General features: G+C 35.9%; 1 protein-coding gene and 1 long non-coding RNA gene across 2 annotated transcripts; both read right to left on the bottom strand.

Moving 5' to 3' along the window:
• Nucleotides 1-536: 536 nt before the first annotated feature.
• LOC116166476 lies at nucleotides 537-21,372 on the bottom strand. Its single transcript, XM_031481428.1, has 5 exons — nucleotides 20,107-21,372; nucleotides 19,357-20,056; nucleotides 3,307-4,010; nucleotides 863-3,248; nucleotides 537-807 (listed from the first exon to the last, which is right to left on the bottom strand). Exons 1-5 carry the CDS (start codon nucleotides 21,370-21,372, stop codon nucleotides 761-763), a joined length of 5,103 nt encoding a protein of 1,700 aa, XP_031337288.1. The 3' UTR covers nucleotides 537-760.
• A 250-nt stretch (nucleotides 21,373-21,622) lies between these two features.
• On the bottom strand, nucleotides 21,623-22,400 carry LOC116166337. The gene is made up of 3 exons (XR_004144312.1): nucleotides 22,256-22,400; nucleotides 21,764-22,019; nucleotides 21,623-21,713 (listed from the first exon to the last, which is right to left on the bottom strand). It is a non-coding gene; the product is annotated as an uncharacterized LOC116166337 (long non-coding RNA).
• Nucleotides 22,401-23,327: the final 927 nt, after the last annotated feature.

Here is a 23,327-nt window from a genome sequence, read left to right as displayed (position 1 = left end):
TTAAAGTCGATTGTGGTGGTGATAAATTTCACAAAGACAGGCAAATAAAAATTACTGTCAAACATATATCCTTTTCAATGGACATTTTTTAGTGAACACGGTATGGCTATTAAACGTGAATCGCTTTAGATACTCCACCCTATAGACGGTCATAGGTTGAACACGAATAACTGTTGTATATGAGCTCCATTTACTACTTATGGCAATATAATATATAATAATATAATAATTTATTAACGCTACAAGGCATTTTGCATACAAATTAAAATTATAGTGATACACAATAAAATACACAACATAAATCAATAAAACGAAGGACAAGATCGACGTGTAGGAGAGATAGCGAAAAACTTGTTTATTGGATCAACAGTGAATTCCCAGTACGTTTGAAGGCGGCTAGTGGCAGTCCGAAGAAATCGATTTTCAGATGTAAGCTGTTGATCAGGTCAACCATGCGGTTTAAAGGGCTGTTTTGGAAGTATAGCGTTCGGCATTGTCGTGCATGTAGAAGTCGAGCCGAACGAACAAATCGGTACGTTTAAATTAATAGTGGATAAAATATCCGGACAGTTTAGGTGACCATTTAGTAGTTTGAAACCAAAACATGCGGTAAGTAAATTTCTCCTCTGTTTAAGAGTCAGTATTCCCAAGTAAAGTCGGACATTTTCAGTGCGATCCAAAATGATTCCATGAAGAAGGAATTTGTACTTTATAAGGCGAAGAAAATTGTTCTGTATCTTTTCCAACCGATTGACGTGAGTTAAGTAGTATGGTGACCAGATCGTGCAGCAATAGTCCAGATGCGACCTAACCAGGGAGAAGTATAAAGTCCTCAGTGCGGTTATGTTGAAGAAATCCTTACATTGGCGACGAATGAGCCCAACCATTTTGCTAGCCTTCGAAATAACATGATCGTAGTGATGCTGGAAATTCAATTTTGTGTCAAGTACTACCCCCAGGTCCTTGATGATGCCCATATGTTGAAGTTCTTGACCACAAAGATGGTAGAGCGGAACAGAAGGCGATGATTTCTTCGAAAAACAAATTGAACAACATTTGGTTAAGTTCAGTTGCAAATCATTATCTAATACCCATATTTCAAGTTGTACCAAATCTTGTTGAAGGATCAGCACATCCAGGGTGTTCTCGATAGGTCTGTAGTCGAGCTTAAGATCGTCAGCAAAAAGGGCATGATTTGAGGAGAATATCGAAGATATGTCGTTGACGTATGCCAGGAACAAAGGCGGGCCGAAATGTGTCCCTTGCGGAACTCCAGATTTGATGTCAATGGGATCCGACAAAGTGTCATCGATTTGGACTCGTGCTTTACGACCAGCTAAGTAGCTTTCCAACCATTTCACTGCTTGGTTACCTAGACCGTACTTTTTTAGCTTGAATATCAGCAATTTGTGGTTAACCCGGTCAAATGCTTTGGAAAAATCTGTGTAGATCGAGTGCACTTCAATACCTTGATCAAGAGAACCAAAAATCCGGTTCAAGTATAGAAACAGGTTTGTTTCCACGGATCTTCCTTTTGTAAAACCATGTTGATTAACCGATAACACTTGCGAGAAGGCCTGGGTGAACTGCCGGACAACTATGGATTCGAAAAGTTTCGGTATAGCCGACTGGATGGATATTGGTCTGTAGTTATTGTAATCGGGCTTGATTCCATTCTTGAAAATCGGTGTAATTTTCAAATTCTTCCAGGCACTCGGAAAAACACTTTTCTCCAACGAAGATGAAAATAAAAGGAACAATGGTCGGAATATTGATTGAGCACAGTTCTTGAGAAATTTTGGTGGAATTTCATCCGGTCCTGTGCTTCCAAATTCATCAATAGCTGATAGACCGCCAAAAACCTCCTCGGCCGTTATTTTGAACTGAGCGAGCGCGATTTCACTGGTCGTGGAGAACGAATTTTCGTGAATGCGGCCCTCCACGAAAGCTGTAGAAAAGTGTTTGGCAAAATGATTGGCAATTTCACGACGGTCAGATGTGGACTCATCATCTTTTATCATCAAAGGAGGGATAATAGAAGTTTTGTTCATATTATGATAAAATTTCCAGAACGACTTCGGATTTAAAGTAACATTTTCTTCACAGGTTTTAATAAAGGTGTCATAGCACTGTGTGGTCAAGGATTTACACTGAGTTCGCAACTCGGTAAAAACTTGATAATCGATGTTGCTCTTAGATGCTTTATATGTTTTGTGGGCAAGCTTCTTATCCCTAATCAGCTTATGTAGTTTACTACTAAACCATGGCGGGTACGTTGATTTAAAACATTTAATTTTTGGAACACATACATTTAAAATGTCGTAGATGACTGTGTAAAAGTTTTCAACATTTGATTCCAAATCTCCATTGAAAAATAGTGAATGCCAGTCCACGGAACGAATGTAGTCATTGATTTGATCATAAGGAGCCTTCGAGAAATTGAATTTGTAGACTGGTTGTTGATTCGAGTCATCACACTTGAAGAAACCTTGGTGGGTGTGAAGCGCTACACTAAGTGCTGGGTGGTAGGAATCACAGTTAACTAAATTAATATCACAGTTAGAAACGGAAGTATCACAGTTAGAAAAGACTAGATCAAGGATATTGTCATTCACCCGGTTGTTGATTGAGTTGAATTGATGGAAGCCGAACAGGTTGAATGCGTCACATATAAGCTCTGAAATGCGGTTGCGATTACAAAAAGCAGTAAGGTGTCCATCTTCCTCGTCGCTATCCCAAGTGGTATTAGTCAGGTTATAATCTCCTAACAGTATAACTCTGGCTTCCGGGAATTTATCAAGAGCTGATTCCACAGACGTTATGTGGGATTCATAGACAGCAACATCAGAGTTGGGCGGGATATAGGTGCAGCAAACAAGAATGGTCCCCTGAGGACTTAAATCGATTATTGCCCAAATTTCTTCTACGATGGAAACTTGATGTACATTCAGAGGAAGCGATTTGAATGTTGATTTGATTGCGATAAGCACACCACCACCACGAACTTTGACACTCGTTACGGGCGACCTATCTTTGCGGTATACAGTAAATATATTTGCATCGAATAGTTCACCGGAAGCAATTTCAGGAGTTAACCACGTTTCCGTTAAAGCAATAACGTCGAAATCGATGGATAATGAATTACAATAAACCGATTTCACCTTAGTCTTTAGGCCTCTAACATTTTGATAATAAATATCCATAAATGCAGAGTCATTAGTTATCCTTCTGACACCGGCCCCACCGCCCTTGAAAAATTTACGGCAGTAGAATTGATACCTCTTCTAGCAATGAAAACAAATTCACCTTGGGCCACTTGCTCGCATCCAGCAAACTTTTCAAGTGCGATTCCCTTACACCAACTTTAAAAGAGCAGGTGTCTTTATTATCAACTAGTAGAGAAGAGACAACATCGGTAAGATTCCATTTCGATTTAACAAAATCAGTAATGGTATCCGAGGAAGTACCACTTCTAACTCTGCCTACATACACCCATTGACGTCTCTCTGATCCTTCGAAGGTATTGGAATCGGAACCGCCATTAACATTCCCGGAGTCCATTTCCCCAATAAAAAGAGGCTTTTGAAATCTCCTCCGGCGGGACGTTACTACTTGAAAGTCATCAGTCTTCGGCTTATCTAAATTATCAATGGCATTCGTAACGGCATTATGGACCTGCTCCTGCGATGTTGACGGGATAGCTGTTGAATGTTTAGTAGCAGTAGTAGCACGTGTTGAAGATTTGACTGGCGTATTGCGATTAATGCCTTTAGTAATATTGGCAAATGACATTTGTTGTTTGTTATTATTTGACACTATATCTTCTAACGCGGCGACCTTGTTGATAAGAGTCTTGTTTTCCTTACGAATTTCAACTAATTCGTTTTTCAAATCGACGACCAATACATTCTGTTTTTTGACAGCTTCTACTAATTCCATTAAGACATATCGATCAACAATTACGGAATCACCATTGTCACTGCGCAACCGTTTTCTCTGATAGCCATCGCCTTCAGGAATTTCAGTAGGAATACACTTAGAACATCTCCATGTGGAACGTTTTGCATGAAACCCTCTTAAATCCGTGATACACACACATGCAGCATGATAACATGCTGAACAATTTGTACACTGAATTAACACTTTTAAATCGATAATCAAATCGGAACACTTAGCACAACGCTCCTCACTCATCGTGCGTTGCACATTCAAAATATGACACCGATTCTTCAGGTTCCAGATTAATCTCCGATCAATGGTTTTTAAGGAAGATCGACCGATTTACCTGAGAGTTTTGACGTGCAACTCAATCGGCCGCATAGGCTGAGTAGGCACTAAAAAACCACAGGTGGCAATTTAATACAATTGACGAATATAAAAACCTGCTTTTTTTGAGTTGAAAAGAAAAATATAAACATTGCTAACGAAGCGACGGCCACTTCAATCACTATAGTATTTACTCCAAGTAAACAGATCCATACAAATTTTTGTGCCTTAATTTGTTACCTTACCTATACTCATTTGTATCATTAGTATCAAATTTTGTACCACCTTACGGTCGCATACGCATTACGTGTTCAAACCTTTTGAATAAAATAACCGTAACTGTCTATTTATAGTTTTCATGCTGAGAATCCAAGCTTTCAGATGGGCGGAGGAAATTCACACAAGTATTAGATGCATTTCATAATAAGTAGGTACGTTAAGAAATTGGGTAGTTTTTGAAGGAGAATTCAGAATATAATATATTTTTAAAATAGCCACAATTGTCTTTTAAAAAATTAAAATCTTCAAATCGCTTAGAATTACTCTTCTTGGGAATTTCTCATAATGCTCTCACAATCTTCTTAGAATGTCTACATAATATTTTTAGCGCATTTCCACAAAAATAAAAAAAAATTCGCTATTGTGGCCACTTTGTCCGTCCGTCCGTCCGTCCGCTAACTTTGCGACGCTACTAGTTCTTTATCTTAAGAGCTATTGTTCTACTTTTTTCGCTATTGGGTTCGTTATGGTGTCGAGTCTTGTACCAAGGAAGGAATTTTTTCTGTACCGCTTACAAAAAAAGTTATTGTAAAAAAAACAAAAAACCGTTTTTACATGTTCCATAATTTTACACTTTTGCCGTTTATTAACAATCCTAGAGATCGTTTATAATTTTGCATTGCTATCTGTCGCCTGCGCATTTCCACAAAATAAAAAAAAATGCGCTATTGTGGCCACTTTGTCCGTCCGTCCGTCCGTCCGTCCGTCCGCTAACTTTGCGACGCTACTAGTTTTTTATCTTAAGAACTATTGTTCTACTTTTTTCGCTATTTGGTTCGTTATGGTGTCGAGTCTTGTACCAAGGAAGGAATTTTTTCTGTACCGCTTACAAAAAAAGTTATTGTAAAAAAAACAAAAAACCGTTTTTACATGTTCCATAATTTTACACTTTTGCCGTTTATTAACGAATCCTAGAGATCGTTTATAATTTTGCATTGCTATCTGTCGCCTGCCGGTTGGTCTCTCCGTCTGTTCCTTTGTCTGTCTGTCCATCTATCTGTCCGTGTGAACGATAACTTTGTTTAATGAAATCTTGATACATAGGCACTTGGAATAAAGGAAAATCAAACGCCAATTTCAAAATTTGGTTTTGCGCATGCGCAGTGCCAACTTTTTTATCTATGGAACTATTTAAGTGAAATTTGATACTTAGGCGCTTGGAACAAAGGAAAATCTAACATTAGTTTTAAAATTTAGGTTTGCGCATGCGCAGTTCCAACTTTCTTATTTAGAAAAGCATTGAAATGAAATTCTTCTCATAAACTGAAATTGAAGTAGCACGTCAACAATGGATTGCCCATGTGCAACGCTATCTTTCATATTTGTGGCCGGATTTTTATGATTTTAACAGAAGTTGCATCTTATAAATGGGAAATGAATGCAAGTGGAAATGCGCTTTATGTAAATCGTTTACGATTACTTTTTAACTTGTTATAATATTTGATACCTTCTCAAACTTCATTAAAATCGTCATACAACCTTTTTATAATCATCTGTCGTTTTGGAAACTTCTCAGATCTTTCCTAGAATGTTCTTAGGATAACCTTAGTAATAGAATATCTTGAAACAAATTCTTGAAATGTTCACGAAGTCAAGTAAGTATGATTTCATTATTTTCATGTTATGTTAATGTCCAAAAATCTCCTTTTTTTCGTACCCCTTCAGTGGAAAAATATTTAATAGTGGCGAAAAAGTTTTGATAGTATAATGTACCTAAAGCCACCATTTTTTTTTCATTTTTCGAGAAAACGTCACCCTTTACAAAAGGTCCTGCTTGTCCTAATACTGTGGAGGGTTCAAATTACAACGCCAAAGTTTTGACTAAGTCCAAATATAGACAGATAAACTCAAGTAAGCACAACCCCATAGCACTCAACGAGATACATTCTCTGCTTTAAAGTTTAAATTCAATATTCCAGACATTTCTTTATAGTATGCAAGATCTGCGTGGAACGTACCCACAATGTTCATTTGGCATAAAGGAAAACTTGCTTCACTTTTATCTGTCAATATTTGGTTTTAGTCAAAATGTTTGTGTTGTAAGACAGGTTTTTTTCTACGACAATTCAACTCATGTATAAAAAATCACATAAGCCGCAGTGTAATTGTCACTTTGACAGCGGCAAAAGTTACCTGCAACTTTTCCAGCGACAAATGCACTAGTGGTTTTTTCACTTATTCATTTTCGAACCAATAATCGCATTATCCTTACCCATATGACTAGTTTGACGTCTGTCAATAATTGATTAGTTTGGTGAATTTCTTGTTCGTTAAATTGTCCTGCCGAATTACACTCGAGGTTTGTATTTAAACCGAATAAATTTGGGTTGTGGCAATTCAAATCTGTTTCCTTTTAGCAATTGGACTCGAAAAACTGTCAACCTAAAAATGCTCCACCTGCGGTGTCGCATTTTTATTAGTTGACAGTTTTTCTCGTCTAATTGCTAGGCAACAGATTTTCATTACCTAAACAACCCAAATTTACTCGGTAAAATACAAACCTCTTGTGCAATTATAAGTGACAATCGCGCATTTTAGAGGAAAACGATGGGTGCTTAGGATGATGTAGGTAGGTAATTTAGTCGATAATCGCTGGTAACGTCTATTTCATAAATAAAACTACAAAAAGATGATGGATCCATTAAAGCGCAAAGCAAAGTCTACGTTAAATTCCCTTCACTTTATTGCGGTAACGCGGGCTCCTAGCCGAGGTTACATTATATGGATTTTTCATTACATTCATTCAATCAGCATCTTGGGAATGGAAACTCACATCACAGAACTATTACGATTGTACGACTAAAGCGATCTCTGCACTTGTAATCTTTTACTATCGCCTGCTTTTCGTCTAGGCAGCATCTTTGTGAAATAAAGGAAGCCATTCTTAGGCTTGATATTTCCAGAAACACAGTAGGGATGATATCAGGATGTTGTAATAACCACAGGAACAAAGAACAGAAATAAAGGCATGACAACAAACAAAAAACCAGCCTTTGTTTTCCTCGCCGCTTGGGTTAGTTAGTTAGTTCATAATATAGCAAGATCATGAGGTAGATACAACATAATTCTAAAAGTGCTTTTAGTGTACCTACACCAGACCGTTATGAAATTAATAACAACTATTACTCTGTTTTGTACTTGCTTTCATAAGTTACGGACAGTTAATTTCAACGATTAATTCGCAGGTGAATGAAATGCGCTAAAGAGAATTTTACTAAACCAAAACAACCCTTAAGACCTTTATATCCTAAACTGAGCGGATCTTGGGGTTTTATGGTGAGTCCAGCTTATTATTGCGATGCTTGCTTTTGGGATACCCTCTTTTTATTTATTTAACTAAAGATTAGTGTGTGTGTTTTCTGTCCACCTCCACATTCACATGAATCATATTTGAAAGATTCGAAGTCGATAGATTACCTCGGATGTTACTGATCTCGTGTGTGATTGGCTGAGACAGCAGATACGCAACACGATAAAGTTATCTACCAATAAACCAATTAATAGGATTTTTTTGTTAATTTTTGTTTTGTGCGTTACAAAGGTCTCGCGTTTTGTCCTTCATCGTGCGTCATCTGATTATACTTAAATTCATTTTTTAAATCCAACATTTACAATCGACAACGTAATAGTTACCTACCTATTTGTGCAACCAGTTGGGAAAAAGCACTATTTTTCGTAACGAACGAGTTATATACGAATAGTAGAGTTTCGCAACGTGTTTCACACAATATTTTTTTCTAATTTTGACCTTGAAAGAGATACTTTTCATCACCAGTTGCGAAATATTTGACGTCAACGAATTTTAAAAAGGTCCACTCAAGAATAAGACCTTCACAGAACAGAAACATAAATGGCGCTAAATTGTCACAGATTACAGCGTTTCCCGTGGTTGTACGGAGAACTATTTATCGCAGACTCAAATATTTTTTTGCAAAACCTGTAATTTTGCTCGTTACAGGAAATATTTTACCGTCGATTTTATACATACACATGGTTTAACACATGTCAATTTTGACTTTTGAAAGATTTGTGTGGCGGATTGTAACGATAAAATAAAAGGCATCGTTTCCCACATTTTGAAACAGATTGTTTTGTGCTTGAAACGCGAAGAGGGTTGAAATGTGCTGTTATTTCTCTACTGTTTATGCAAGGTATGGAATTTATAAATTACCAACGGTATAGGCGCAAAAGGGTGTAGACTTGAGTTTTATATTTATATAGACGTAGTAGATACTTATATTGTAATTCGTTTTAGATAATTCAACAACTTCCCACCCTCGCTTCTCAAGTAACAAGTAAGCACCAGGATCATGTTAACATTTGTTGTCAAAAGCTTGTGTGACAATTTGCTGAAACGGTTTTATTACCTCTTGGAACAAAAAATTTAGTTCTCAAGATATTTTTTAACGAAAATATTTAGTCCAAACAGCAATTAAAACCAAATATTTCGTACGACAAATCGTTATGTAAGGATCTTTTTGCAAAAGCGTAAGTTCCACTCCCTTCTGAGTTTTATATGTAATTTCTAAACAATTAAACATGTAACTTAAGTTCTCTATGTTAAATAATGTAATGTGATTGTATCTAAATACACTTTAATTTAACAAATGTGTATTCTTTATCGATATTTATGATTTAGATCGAATTGGGGAAATTACTTCATGGCTTTAGAAGCTGGTCACCAGATGGCGCTACTCTGATTTTAATGCTTTAGTTCACAGCACACCCACCAGGGTCCGCCAAAATACCATACAAATTAAAGTCACTAGATATAGAAAGTACCGCAATCATCCGCCATTTTTGGGCAAATTTGCTGCCAACTTAAAAAAATTGACAAATAAAATTTGAATAGCTGTCATTTTTTATAACCTACTTCATAGTACTGTCATGTTTTATAAAAATATATACAGATATCTCCAAACAGGTGGAACAATCCCTAACATTAAAGTTACTAGAATCTGGTAACTTCCGCCATTTTTGGGCAAAAATCATGCGTTCTCTCTCTAACACACGAGCCCAATGGATTGCGGTACTTTCTATATTTAGTGACTTTAATACAAATTTGTAACATTGCTGTTTCTATTCTGAGAAGGCCGTATTCTGTGGGTCCACTTTAAATGTCAAAATTAGAAAATATACGATATATGAAAGGTAGCAGCAATTCGGAAAATTGGATGGTGGAATGCCTTATGCAATACAGTTGGACCTTTTGTATGGCTTGGTAAATGTTACTACTCGTTGAAGGTGAATCTCGAAAGATGGTTGACGAAATTAAATTAGGAAAAAACTGGGCTTAAGATTACTCGGAATTTGGTTTACTCACTGCAACGTATTCATATTATATTCACGGTTGACAATAAATCAGTCAGCCGGTCTATTCCGATACACAATAATGTTCGTTTTTTTCATAATTAATTAAGTCACATAACAATCATTACGTTATTAAATTTGCGGCATCGATTTTCGATTACGCCGTGACTAACTTCAACTTTAGCAAGAAGAAAACCAATCTTGGGCTGCCTTTTTTATACCTGCAAAGGTATAGAAGAAAATCCTCATGCTCCGTAAAATGGTCTTTAGAACCGGCAGCACTGTGACGTTTCGATTCTTATCTGATTGCACACTCGTTTATTGTTTGACAGCGCTTCATTCTATTGCACTTTATAGTTCCCTTCTCTTTCAATGTGAAGCGGTAGGTACTTGTATACTGGCAAGGTCACCTTACTAGCTTTTTTTGGCCTAAACAATTTTTTCCGCTAGCTCTCTTTATAATGGTCGGCAGGGTTGGCGCTGCGTTACCTCAAACCCACCGCATAAACGGCCGACTAGCTCGGGGTTGGAACACCAAATTAGAGCTTGAGATCTTCCACAGAGGTACTTCGTTCTGGGCATATGATCTTAACTTCGTTGCACCTACCAATAGGGTTGAGTGGCACTCAGTTTCTATCTTAACTCTTCCCGTATGGCATTGAGAAGATACGAGGTTAAGTACCAAAATAAATACTGGTTTATTCTCAAAAATCAACTCAAAGTAAAATTGTCTCTACAATTGGATAGCGTATAACACAAATACAAAATATTCCCCCAAATATTCAAAACTACAACTTACATTACTCACACTTCTTAGTAACTTCACTATGCAATTGAAATTCCCCAATTTACCAAACCCCTCATCAAGAATGATCGCTTAGAAAATAATTACTGAATCATAATACAACTTTCCACAATTAAATTGATATTCCGGGCAAAAATTCGCATGTATAGGGCCAAGTACAAGTAAAACATATAAGGCAACTCTTATCTTGGAATAAAGTTAGATGTTGACACCAAGAAGTGAGCTCACTTCTCACATCCAAAACCTGAAATTAATTTTTAAAAAAGCCTCCCAAGCCGCAAGGCTCGGTATATAACTCAAATTCAAGGGCCACAATGGGAATTTCGGAAACTGTAAGAGATAGGTAGGTAGGTAGTTTAAATTTGGCAAAGTTGCGTATTTTGATGTTTAACAAAATGCAGTTTTGAAACTGAAAAAATTCCGACTATTTTCGGAGATGCAAAATCGTTTTTATTTAAAACGATATTTCAAAATAAATGACACATTATTATGGCCACTTTTTTCTCTCTAGAAGAGGCTGGTTTTAAATTTTATGTCTGACGTTTCGTCTCCGGTTAACCATCATCAACTTTGTTTTTTCTTATGGAAGTTATTTTTACTTTTTGTGTTATTTGATAGATCATTTTTGCTGATTTCAAAGTTGTATAATATTTTATTTTTTATAGTAAGGCAACATTCAGTTGTTTATTACTTCAGAAACGAGTAACAAAAAATAATTGGATTTTCTTAAATAGCAATGTACCTTTTCAATAGGTTTTTTTGATAGAAATTTTTTCTCTTTTCAATGACGTTAATGTTAGCACCCTCATACATGTTTTGAAAGTTTTAAGGAAATTAAAAACGCAGTTGAAAAAGTAACAATTTTAAAATATTTGAAATATTGATAATTCACTCCCATGTATTTATAGAGGTCATTGACATTACACCAACAGGTATCAAATACGACGAATTACTTTCGGAGATATGCCAGAAATTTACCGATTTGGCTTTTATTTTCTCCTATATGTTATTTAAACAGATACAGAAAATTAAAAAAAATATTCTCATCGCCACTATTTGAGCTCTACAAGACAACGTTGAGAGATGTTCACTACAACGTTTCGTTTCGGAGAAATCCCCATCAACATTTTATACGGTCCGCAAAAAGTACGTACCTACTGTATTGAGTAGCATTTTTTTATTACGAATACAACGATATAAAAAATAAAGGTTGGAAACTGTATCGGACAAATTTTCCATTTTCCAGAAAATTTGCAACTGAGATTTAAACCTAGAACTCGTGGGTCGCGTGTCCTATCCCGGCTGGGGCTGGGAACTTTAAAGCCAAGAGCGTGTACTTATGGACAGATCAACGTAAAAACTAGTCAATTTTTTTCTTCCAATTTTGTGGTAGACCTAAACGAAGAGTCAGTATACTGCAATTAGCAATACATGTTTACGATATCATTATTTGAAAAGCAATTAGGTACCATCCTATAGTACCTAAACAGGTCATTAACGAGCGTACACTGGCAACTAGCAGAAATAATAAAGTTGAAATAGATGATTGTTCTATCCATCAATTTGGCCACTGTTACTTCCTTGCCACTCTAGACCATTATGAGCATTATGGCACATATTCAATCGTGATTAAACTGGGTTCACATTCCGAAGTAGTTGTGGGAAACAGGAAAGGGTCAATTTGCGCATGCATTCGGACTCGGCTTCGTTTACAAATATGCTTCCCCACCCGAAAATCTCGAAAATAATTTTGCGAGGCAGCATTGTGTCGTTCCCGTATATAAGCACGTGGCACACTGGATGGCATATAGCAGTGGTAAGAGCATTGGGTTATAAATCCGAAGGTCGGGTGTTCGAACCTGGGTTGAGGTGAATTTTTCATCTGTGGCGGAGATGGAAATTACCTTAGGCCAGTTCCGAGCATTCTACCGGCTACTCCGAATTAGGTTTTCCTGCAGTTTTCCTAATTCGTAAGGTAAATACCGGAGTAGTATAGACCATCTTAAGACCTTCTGCAGAGGCACCTCTAAATAGCATTCTGCGGGTCACTCTGTAATTGGGCGTATGCCTGTTGAGGGCCCAAAACAAGAGAGGGATAATAAAATAAAAATATCTCATGGTACTTCCAGAAAGTTCCAGGACACTGTTGCCGAAACATTGAAAACATGCTGCTTTGGGGTCGCACAGAATCAGTAATAAGAATAATTCGGGAAGGAAGTGACTGCCTTTTGTCACGGGGCTGTGCTACACCGTGTAAGAAAGAAACCACAACGAAAAAGCTTAGGTATACTGGAGGACTAGTAGTGGTACAGACGGACAAAGTGTGGACAATAGCGATAATTTTCGTTTTGAAAATGCTCTAAAAAGTGCCACAATTCCTTCAGAAAATAACAATAAGTTACAGGAGTGCTTCAAACACCGTACTGTAATTAGTAAATTTCAAGCCTTTGTTTGTGCGGATTTTAAAGTTTCATTTCCGCTGTTCAAATAGGATCGATACTTTTTAAAGTACGAATGGTGACACACGTTAATGTGAGATAATATAATTGCTTTTTATATTATATCTTCCTCTGTGACGTGTGGCAAAATAAATTTGTAATGAAAAGAGGAGTCCAACAATTTATCACTTGTCATGCCAAGAGGTTTGGTTATTGCTGACAGCATTTCAATTCATTTTAAAAGTTAATACCCCGACACCTATTTGTTTAATAAATGAGTTCTACCTCTACTCGACCTACACATGTCAACCCTCTCAAATATACTCTTGATCTTTTTAATTGACACTTATAGGATTTAATTGTACATGCATTCACGATAGGTGAAACCCTACATTTATACGAATAATGAACGCCCCAATTAGTGTAAATTGAAACAGAACACCAATTTAGTTAAAAGGGGCATTACGGTTTTCCAGTAAATACAATACCTAATTGTTTATTTTCTATAGTGTGTTATCGCGTTAGCTATGATTGTGTTATTATTTTATATGAGGGCCGTTTCTTTTTCAATCTTTGATAAACAGTAAATCAAAAGCTATTCGTGTATGAAGTTAGAAAAATGGTTCTTTATCCAACAAGCCTGAGATAATAGGCGAGGGAGTAAAGGGAGTAAGACAAGTAGAAAGCGAGTATTCGATGAAAATACATACTTTGCTGGCGTGGAGTAATGAAGAAATTGTGATATTTCGCATAAGGTATTAGCAAATTATATTGTTCTGCAGAACTGGACACTTAAATGCCAGGCGGAGTTCCGATGGTGACTAAAAATAATTGAATTCAATATACATGGAGTGCCCAACCAAATGTTTTCCGAAACCTCTTAGATCATTATGAAATAGCAAATAGAAACAAAGATACGGTTTCGTTAGTTAGTGACACACAATAAACCTTTGTTTCTATTGGCTGTTACTTAATGATCTTAGTTTAGTTTATTTATTCATGACCGAATGGTATAGAAGTCAATACATTATATATACGCACATTAAAACGTAACACGCAGGGGTACGTAAAGCAAAACAGATGATAGTGCATTCTAATGACATCTGTCATTCTTATTTCAGATGGGATGCGGAGCACGATATAAAATGACGTTCAGAACATGTGACAATTCTGTTTCTATGGAAACAAACGAATGGATTTCCATACGTTTTATAATGATTTATATATAGCTTCTGCTATAAAATAAACTTTTTTAAAATGGAACATAGGGAAACACCATTGCATGCAAAATCGTATGTTCCAATATAAGATAAACGCATTGTATGTAATAAAGAAATACAAGGCTGACATAAAACTATAAAAACATTAGGGTGTCCCATTAGAAACCGGTACTGTATTACTGATATCGTAATTTGTTGGGTACTTCCTGTATACTGAATCAGTTACTACATTTTTAGTCGGTACAGACAAAATACTTTACTTTTATTTGAAACTTTTTGGGATTCCCAAAATTAATGAAATTACGCGGGGGTCAAAATATGCTAAGAAGCCCTATACATCATTCGGTTGTACTTTTTTTTTTACGTAAAACTTCCGGGTTGCATTAGAAACATTAAACGTAAGAAACAGGTTGACCGTTCATTTCTGGAATTAAGCGTTTGCAGAATATTCTAAGCACAGTATGAAACTTCTCAACTGCCTCAAAATCTGAGTATAATCAATACCAATACAAATACTTGCATCCCCAGACTGGTAAATTTGTATACGAAAAATGTTGTGGAAAATTATTAATACCTCATTTCATCTCCTGGAAGAAATGAAGCCTGTAATGAAATGCGCCAAAAAGGAAAGGTACAAGAAAATTACACGGTCTCAAGCTCTCTGTGATTCAAGTAAAACCTTTGAATGCGTTAATCATAAAGTTCTACTGCAAACATCCCCAGGATCTATTTTGAATGAATGCTGCGACGTTCTTAAGCTCTATAAAGGAAACAAAAAGTAATACCTACTCGGTCGCACAATTTTTAACGTGACTATGTTTCCTTTAAGTTTAATTTAGAGCCTTTTAAAGACAGATTTATTTCAAAATTATATCGCGCTATTTAAAGAATGTATTGTAACCATCGTATTATTCATCTCCAAATAAATCCTTAATGTGAAAGAGCTCTAGCTTCACTCTAAACCAAATGAGAACAGCTATAAGATTCAGTACATTTTAATATTGGCAACATACAATTAAACCAAAATAACGCCAATGTAACGCTTTGTGTATGGAACAATGACAAATGTCAAATTAATAATGGAACAATACAAAACGCAAACATGTACAGGGTGGTTCAAATTCGTGGCCCACCATTACGATCTTCGCTTCAGTGAGCGATACCATTCTTTTCGCCGAAAAAAGGTGATATCTCAGTTATTTTCAAAGATTATTCAAAAATTTTAAATACTTTTTTAATCACTTTGCCCCCTTTGAATCTAAACTGTATTTTTCATGGTTACGGAGATCCCAATGGTGAGCCAGGAATTTGAACCACCCTGTACATATTGTCATACGAACTTTCTATGTGGCATCAGCGCCTATAATAATGATAATGACCCTGTTGTGTAAATTTCAATTTTCTTTTAACGTAAATGCGATTTTGTTTAAGAATTATTTGTTACGTAATTTTAAGGAATCGCGTAACATTTTGATTTAATTTTGTTGTTCATTTAGAAAGATTAGAATTGTTATCTCATTGAAACCCGGTCATTGCGATAAGAAATTTGTTATCGCTGTGCAAGCTAATTAGTTGGAAGATAAGCAGGTTTCGCCGATAAGAAAACACAGGTGCACAGTTGGCAAATTCAAGCAGAGGAGAGGCGGGAATTAAGAAAGATAAAAATGTTTTAAATAACACAGGAAAACGTGAATCGTGGATCTTTGTGATTGACGTTAATCGTTTTTTTTAATGGATTTTGAAACTCGCTTATTGTTTTGCTGATTGGCCGTTTTGCCATATTTGAGCATATTATTGCAAGACTGTCTTGCCAGTCGTAAATATTTGTAGAATAAGTTATAGTTTAGTGCTCTAAAAGGTTTTTATTACGCCGTTTGAAGTGAATGTTCAAAGCCGAATTATAGAGGTGAAGTTTACGAAGGATTTTGTGGGAGTGTTGTGTTTATCGAGCAGTTATCGCTTATGTGAAACCTTTCTTTAAGGCTTTCAAGTATCAGTTGAAGGGAGTTTTTCCACCACCAAAAAGCCAATTTTATATCTAAAAATGCAACGAGCCAAATATCGTCTAGATCTAAGTGCAATCAGAAAAATAAAGTTCGCGAAGTAACATCAGTTGGTTTTTGTGTTTGCTTGTGCGTAATTTAAAGGGTGGTATTTGCCCTTTGACCTATGAGGGCCTATTTTTCCTTCAAATTGATTTATTGATCTTGTGATTTTGTTTCATCTGTAAATGGTCTGTGTTTAATGGAGCCCAAATTCCTCAGTGTTTCTGTTGGTACCCAGGGATATGCTATTCTATTCTATTCACAGGGGATCCCGATCGGGCAGCACTTAAGCACACCAAAGGCTTATCGTGCCCACCCCCTTTCTCTCGCAACTAGGTTCAGAACCCCTTTCCTCTCAATAAATGATGATTCTTTTTAGCCGAAGTTGGTTCACCCTTCTGACCCTTCTCGGTTCCAGATCGCTGTCGTCAAGGAGCTGATGTCTGTATCTGATCAAGGCGTCAAGGCATCGCATTTTTCAGATAATAACAATAACCTTTTATGTAGAACACTCTGTATTTACATCACATGACTGCTTATTAAATACTCTATAAAAGTGTTTAATGCACCATAGCCAAAATACTTCAAATAGCCAACTAGATCGAGATGGAAATAATTGAAAAATCTTAGTTATTGGAAGTATTTTGGCTATAATGCATAAAGAACTTTTGTAGAGAATTTAATAATGACGCATGATGACAGGGTGTTCCATATAAAAAAAAACATTTCTGTATTATCTGAAAAATGCGATGTTGTTTTGTTTTTAATTTCAGAATTGGATTCAGTAAAAAATACTAAATTTTGGCAATACAGCCGTGTTTCTAACTCTACAACTAAGAAAGTTGGCAATATTGTGGATTTAATTTGAAACAGACTGTATTTAGTATTTCAGTAATTAGCCTAAAATCCTCACAAATCCGAGTTTTTTTATCACCATATACAAATGGCAACTTACACAACTATAATGCCTTATGGGCAAATGTAAGGGTGGGAGAGGGAGGAAATGAAAGCGAGAGTAAGAATGAGTGGGAGAAAGAGTAAGGTTTTTACTTCTTTTTATAGTATGACTGTCACGAATTAATTTTCCATTTTTATAAGATGTTTGCAGTAGAACTTTATGAACACAATTAAAACCCTCACTCGGGGGAGAGAGGGGCGGAGGGGAGAGAGGGGTGGAGGGGAGAGAGAGCGACATTTTCTTGTACATTTCCTCCACCGGAACACGTACTGTTTCAGGTAACGAAATTATTGACTTTGAACTATCTTCATTATACGCTCCATTTCTTCCAGGAAATGAAACCGAGCATTAATAATTTTCCATTTTGCACATATAAAGTTGTCATTCTGTGGATGCGAGTATTTGTTAACCGAGTCAAGATAATAAGGTGTTCGAAATTATTCTGCAAACGTTAATTTCAGAAATAAACGCATTTTTAAAGTTCTAACATTCCTTCAGAAAAAGTAATCGTAAAATTTCCGGAAAATCAACTGAAAAATCCCCTAATAAGACAAATTGGCAATGTAAGCCATCCAAATAACATTTTCAAGTATTATATTTCATCCACTTTTGCCATTCTTTGCACATCTTAAGAGTATATTGGGTGATGCGATACGTCATTTGGAATTTTATTGTAATAACTTACACTTTGTTTTTGATTTCCATCGCGTTGGTTAATATAAAAATTAGTTATTGATTCGCGATTTTCGGCCTTTTCTTTCATACATTAGTTAAATGATCCGTATAGCTATAGACTGTTGTATGGAAGGAATACTAAATTTTGTCTGTAAGTGCCTTGAAAATGCACAAAAAAGCTCAAGAGCGTCTTGAAGGTTGTGCTGTAAGTACGCCGTGTCTAAAATAACCATACGCTGTTTGAATGTACCTATAGGTAAATTAATGAGTAATTTTTGTTATTTCTGAAAAATTATTGGCATCAAGTTAAGCAATTATGTCAAATTAAATAAAAATGGCAAGTTTGAAGTAATAATTATTTATTTCATACTATCTAGTAATCGCCGCTTTCCCAGACTGATTTGAGTCTGGTAAATCCCAAGGTTAGTAAACTTAATAGGTTGCATGGTAACTTTCGGCCAATAGGGGACCACGAGCGTGTGACGTAACTTTGTGCAAATCCATTTTAACAGCTAAACACTGATTTTCAAAATTTTAATTAATTCCTCCAGTTTTGGATATTTTCTATATTAATTGCGTTCTTTCAAGAGGTACATATATAAGTTATGATAACATACATACATTTCTGTGTTGCGATGTGTGGTTATGAACATTTACATCAAAGTTGAAAGTGGGAGTATGTTTCCTTTTACTCCTAAATTGTTATAAAAAATAAAAACAAAGCCGTTAAATGACGTTTTTTATAAAGTTCTATGCCTATTACCTTTTAGGATATGTCAAATTGCTAACAAAGTGTCGTAGTTTCTAAAAAAAACACTACAGACAGGAAATGGTTTTCTGACCACAAAGGCTAATTTATGAAACAAGACTTACGAATACATAAAGCAATTCTACCCGAGTACCAGCACGGAATCCTCTTTTCCTGGCATATTGTAAAGTATGAGAAAGTGAGCGTTCACATATGTGAATCACAGTCGGGTAACTGATCACATGTTAAATAAATACTAATAATCCTAATCAGATAAACTACTTCACAGTCGGTAAGTAATCACTAGCAGATTTAGTCTTACATTATCCTTATTCAAACGCCTGAATTCCTATCTATTAATCATTAACTACGGTCTTATCTTATCTAATTTACAAGATTGTTAAATAAGTACATGTTATTCTTAATAATTAATTAATTAATAATTCAGTACTTCACTTAATGTACAGATTAAAATTTATCATTATTTTGTCAAACATTATTAATTAGTGACTATAGTATAAAATTTAAAAGTTAATAATAACACATGAAAGCACAAATACAAAAATTAATTAATAGTTTTCCTTATTTTACATTTTCTTTTTCTTTCAGCACCTTCAGAACTTCTTTTTCTATCAGTACATTCTCTTTTTAAATTTAGATATTTAATTCTAATAAAAATTCTTTGCTTCGAAAATGATTTCACTAATTCATATGGAACATCTATTTTTTTCTTTTGCAATTTTTTGATAATGTAGTTTGTTGTCCTTTTAATAATTATTTTACCTGGAGAAAAATTATCTTTGTGGAATTTAATAAAGTAAGTTTCCATAACTTGCATCTGACGCATCCACTCAGCCGATGGCTGAATCAGACCCCCGAACGATAGACTTTGTACCCATGAGGGCATGGCGTAAGAATGTAAATTAAGAGCCTCTTCATCTTTGTAACTGTGCCCACCTAGGTATGGGTATTTATGTATAAATTTCTTAGCAATAAATCCTGCTAAATATTGAGTACCATCATCTTCCACCCAAGATTTTCTTAATGGGGCATCAGAAGCAGTACTCTCCGAACTGAAGCTTTCATTGAGTTCGGTTTCTTCAGTACTAGATGGTTCTGTTACCACCAAATTTTTAAGTTGGGCCTGCTTGACAGCAGCAGCCATCAAGTACTCTCCATCCATTTCCTTTGGTATTTCAACATTGGAATGCGTTTGGACCATTCCTGGATTTTTCCCTAATAAAATCATCCGTACCCGGTAAATTGCATTTAATGGCGAAGGGTGGTCATGTAAACCACCTTTTGTTCTTAACTGAAAAGTAATAAAATTAGAAAATTATTTATCATAATTCGTATACAAACCTGGGAAAAAAAGTTCTCTAGGCAGTCCTGGTTTAAGCGGTGAGTAAGTAAATATGAAATACCATGCCTCTCTTTCAAATCAGTAAATAGGCACTGTAGTGACTTTGAAGTTATTAGGATACCCTTTTGAAACACCTGGAGGGCGTTTTTTCCAACACACCTCATTCCTTCAATAGTTTCTTCCATTTCATTAAGGCATTTATGTTGCATTTCCAATTCTAAACCATACGGCTTTTTTGTTGGAAGAGAAGCAGTTGAGGTATATGAATTTAATACATCAAACCAGTTATTCACAAGTTCGGTAAAATTTCCTACATTTTGGGCTAATATTGTATCGTTCCCAGGCCTATAACGCTTCAAGGCGGTTGCGGTGGTATGTGAAAGCAACTGACAGGCACGTCTTACATTCTGTCGCTGCGCTTTTTCACATTTAACATGCTGAGTTGTCAGCCTGTGGCACGAACTGATTTCGGAAACTCTCGACTCAATAAGGGCGACAAAGGGAAATTTATTTATGCTAACACCATCACTGGTGACAAAACCAGTATCAATCAACCAGTTGCGCAACAATTTCATTAGATGGGGGGCGTCGGCAAAAAAATAAACTGAATTACCAGTAACAGGATGTGCTATCGACGTGTTACTTGTTGTAATGTTTAGTTCCTTCCACAATCCTTGATTGCCGCCTCCACAATCTGATACACAAGCAATAACCTCATACTTGATAGTGTGAAGATGGGTGATGATATTGTGTAAAAGTTGCTTCGTCATTTTTTGGTCAAATCCAATATATACTGGTTGCTTCCAGTTGTCGAAGAGACCTCTAGCCATGACAACCTGCATATATGAAAATGGCCCAATTACCTCCTCCTCTTTTTGATCATATTCGTATTGTGAGGATATTTTTACTTCATCGTATGAGAGGACAGTAATTCTCTTCAAGGGTGTTTTTATTTGGCCAGCGGTGTCCATAATCCTCAGTACATCATCTAATATCCCATTTTTTAGATTTATATTTGCGGCCCATTGCTGTAGTGTTGAAATGGCAGGCAATGGGTAATGAAGAGTTTGTCTTAAATAGATGTATGCCCTTTTACTAAAATATCTTAACGTGAAAGCCATCGATAGTTCTTCTTGTGTCCAACGTGCCTTTGACTTTTTCTTTAAGGCGATGTCCACATGATTTGAAGTAAGAACATCCTTAAAACATTCCTTCACCCTCTTTTCAAATTTTAAACCACCTAATTCCTTTAGTTGCATTTCCATTGCAGCAATTTTTTGTTTCAACTTTTGCTCACTTTCTTGAAACAATTTTAATTTTCCTGTCAATGCCTTATTTTCTTCCTCAAGTTTGACTACCTGGCTTTTAAGGATGTTTATCTCATTATCACGACTGTCCAATACCGTCCCTGAGATATTAATGCTGGGTGATTGTTCAATTGGTTCAACTATCGGTGAAACTTCAATCGCAGCAGTAACTTCTAAGCTTGGTTCTTGAATCAACGCTTGTACTATTTCCTTTCCTTCTCGTCTTGCAGCTCTTTCTTTTCTAGAGGACTCAGTGATAGTTTCTTTACGAGAAAATGGTAGATACAATGATGGTATGGCTGCAAAAATTATGAGGTATAGCAAGACATCGGATATTTACAACATTTACCATCTATTTTTAGTTTTTTGGCAGGAATTCCCATTATATTAGCCATCACTTCATCCTCGTAATCACTGGGCTGAAAATGCTTACTACAAATCTTTTCTTTCTTCGTATCAAACTTATCTCTTTGGTAGCATTTTTGTACCCATTGTTTTTGTACTACCAGGTTTTTGGGGAAACTGAAAAATTTTAGGCTTTCACCTGTGACCTTACGCCTGTTACTTTTGCAGGTTGCCACACTGCACATCATACCTCCCGACATCTAAAAAAATATTAACGTTAGTTACATTGATATGTAAGAATGTCGAATCTTGATTCGTTCCAACAACGGGCAAGAAAAACTCTTTTCCCGTGAAAGCTATAATATGATTCGACAGACATCGAATATAAAGTTTAAAAGAAGTACAGGTTACATGTATGTATATTTTCCAGCACAGGAGAAGACTTTTTTGCACGTGCCTTGATTAATAAGTATATTAACTGGTATGTAGAACTTACCTTTACCTGATCTCACAATGAAAACAAGTTTTAAATATCACAAAAGCCAATTTAAAATGGTTTCAAATTTAAATCTTGCTGCCTTAAATACAGTTCAATGGCTGTCACTTGCACACTGTGACGTCATTCGTACTTCGGCCCCCTCTCTTCGTTATGGTTGCTAGTAGTTACCATGCAACCTATTAACTTTACTAACCTTGGGTAAATCCTACCAGACTGAAAATTTTTACCAGATTGGAAATTTTGCCTAGCAACCGCACCTGACATCCATCTAAACGTATGCATTGATATTTGTCAAACTACTGTCAGATCAAACAAATCAAGTGATCGACTTTTGCTTTTATTTTAATGTGTACCTACAACATTCTAATCAAAATGGTATTTTAATAGAAATAGAGCAGTATGAAATAAAATGTTTTACATTATTTGTATGTCAAATCAGTTTACGTTACTCGTTTCGAAATTCCTGCCTCAGCTACGCTTCGGCAGTAAACATCTCACTCGTTAACGTAAACCTTGATTTACCATACTCATATGTAAATAACTATTACATAAAAGTCAGGAAAATGACACATTACTGGCGAAGAAATATTCAAGTACGAGGCCCCTTTGGGACCGAGTACTTTAATTTCCGAGTCAGGTAATGTCATTTTACTGACGAGTTTTGTATTAAATTTTACCCGATATCGTCAGTTAACATAAAATTTTAATTTTCATATAGAACTTCTGATTAATGCCAATCTGTCATTGATAACAGGAGTCATTATAGACATTTAGCAATGTGACAGGTGCGGCAGGAAAAGTGGAAAGTGCGGCTGATAAACACGGTACATAAACCGCTTCGAAATTAGATGTCGAAAGATCGGAGACCAATTTTATGTGAATCGCTTTAACTGCAAGGCATACAAATAAACATATATATGCCTTTTGACTACGAGCATCTCTATGACGATTTACCTAAATCTAAAAGCTAAAAATGGGGAAGATTTAATTCCAAAAGTAACCGTATTTTGTTGGTAAACGTCTGTGGGTGAATTTGGGGAAAATCGCCATAATATTTTTTGAAAATTTC

Source organism: Photinus pyralis, unplaced genomic scaffold, assembly GCF_008802855.1.
Source record: "Photinus pyralis isolate 1611_PpyrPB1 unplaced genomic scaffold, Ppyr1.3 Ppyr1.4_LG3b, whole genome shotgun sequence".
Lineage (NCBI taxonomy): Eukaryota > Metazoa > Arthropoda > Insecta > Coleoptera > Lampyridae > Photinus > Photinus pyralis.
The sequence above is the reverse complement of the archived record's forward strand: the minus strand, read 5'-3'. Positions and strand labels throughout refer to the sequence as shown.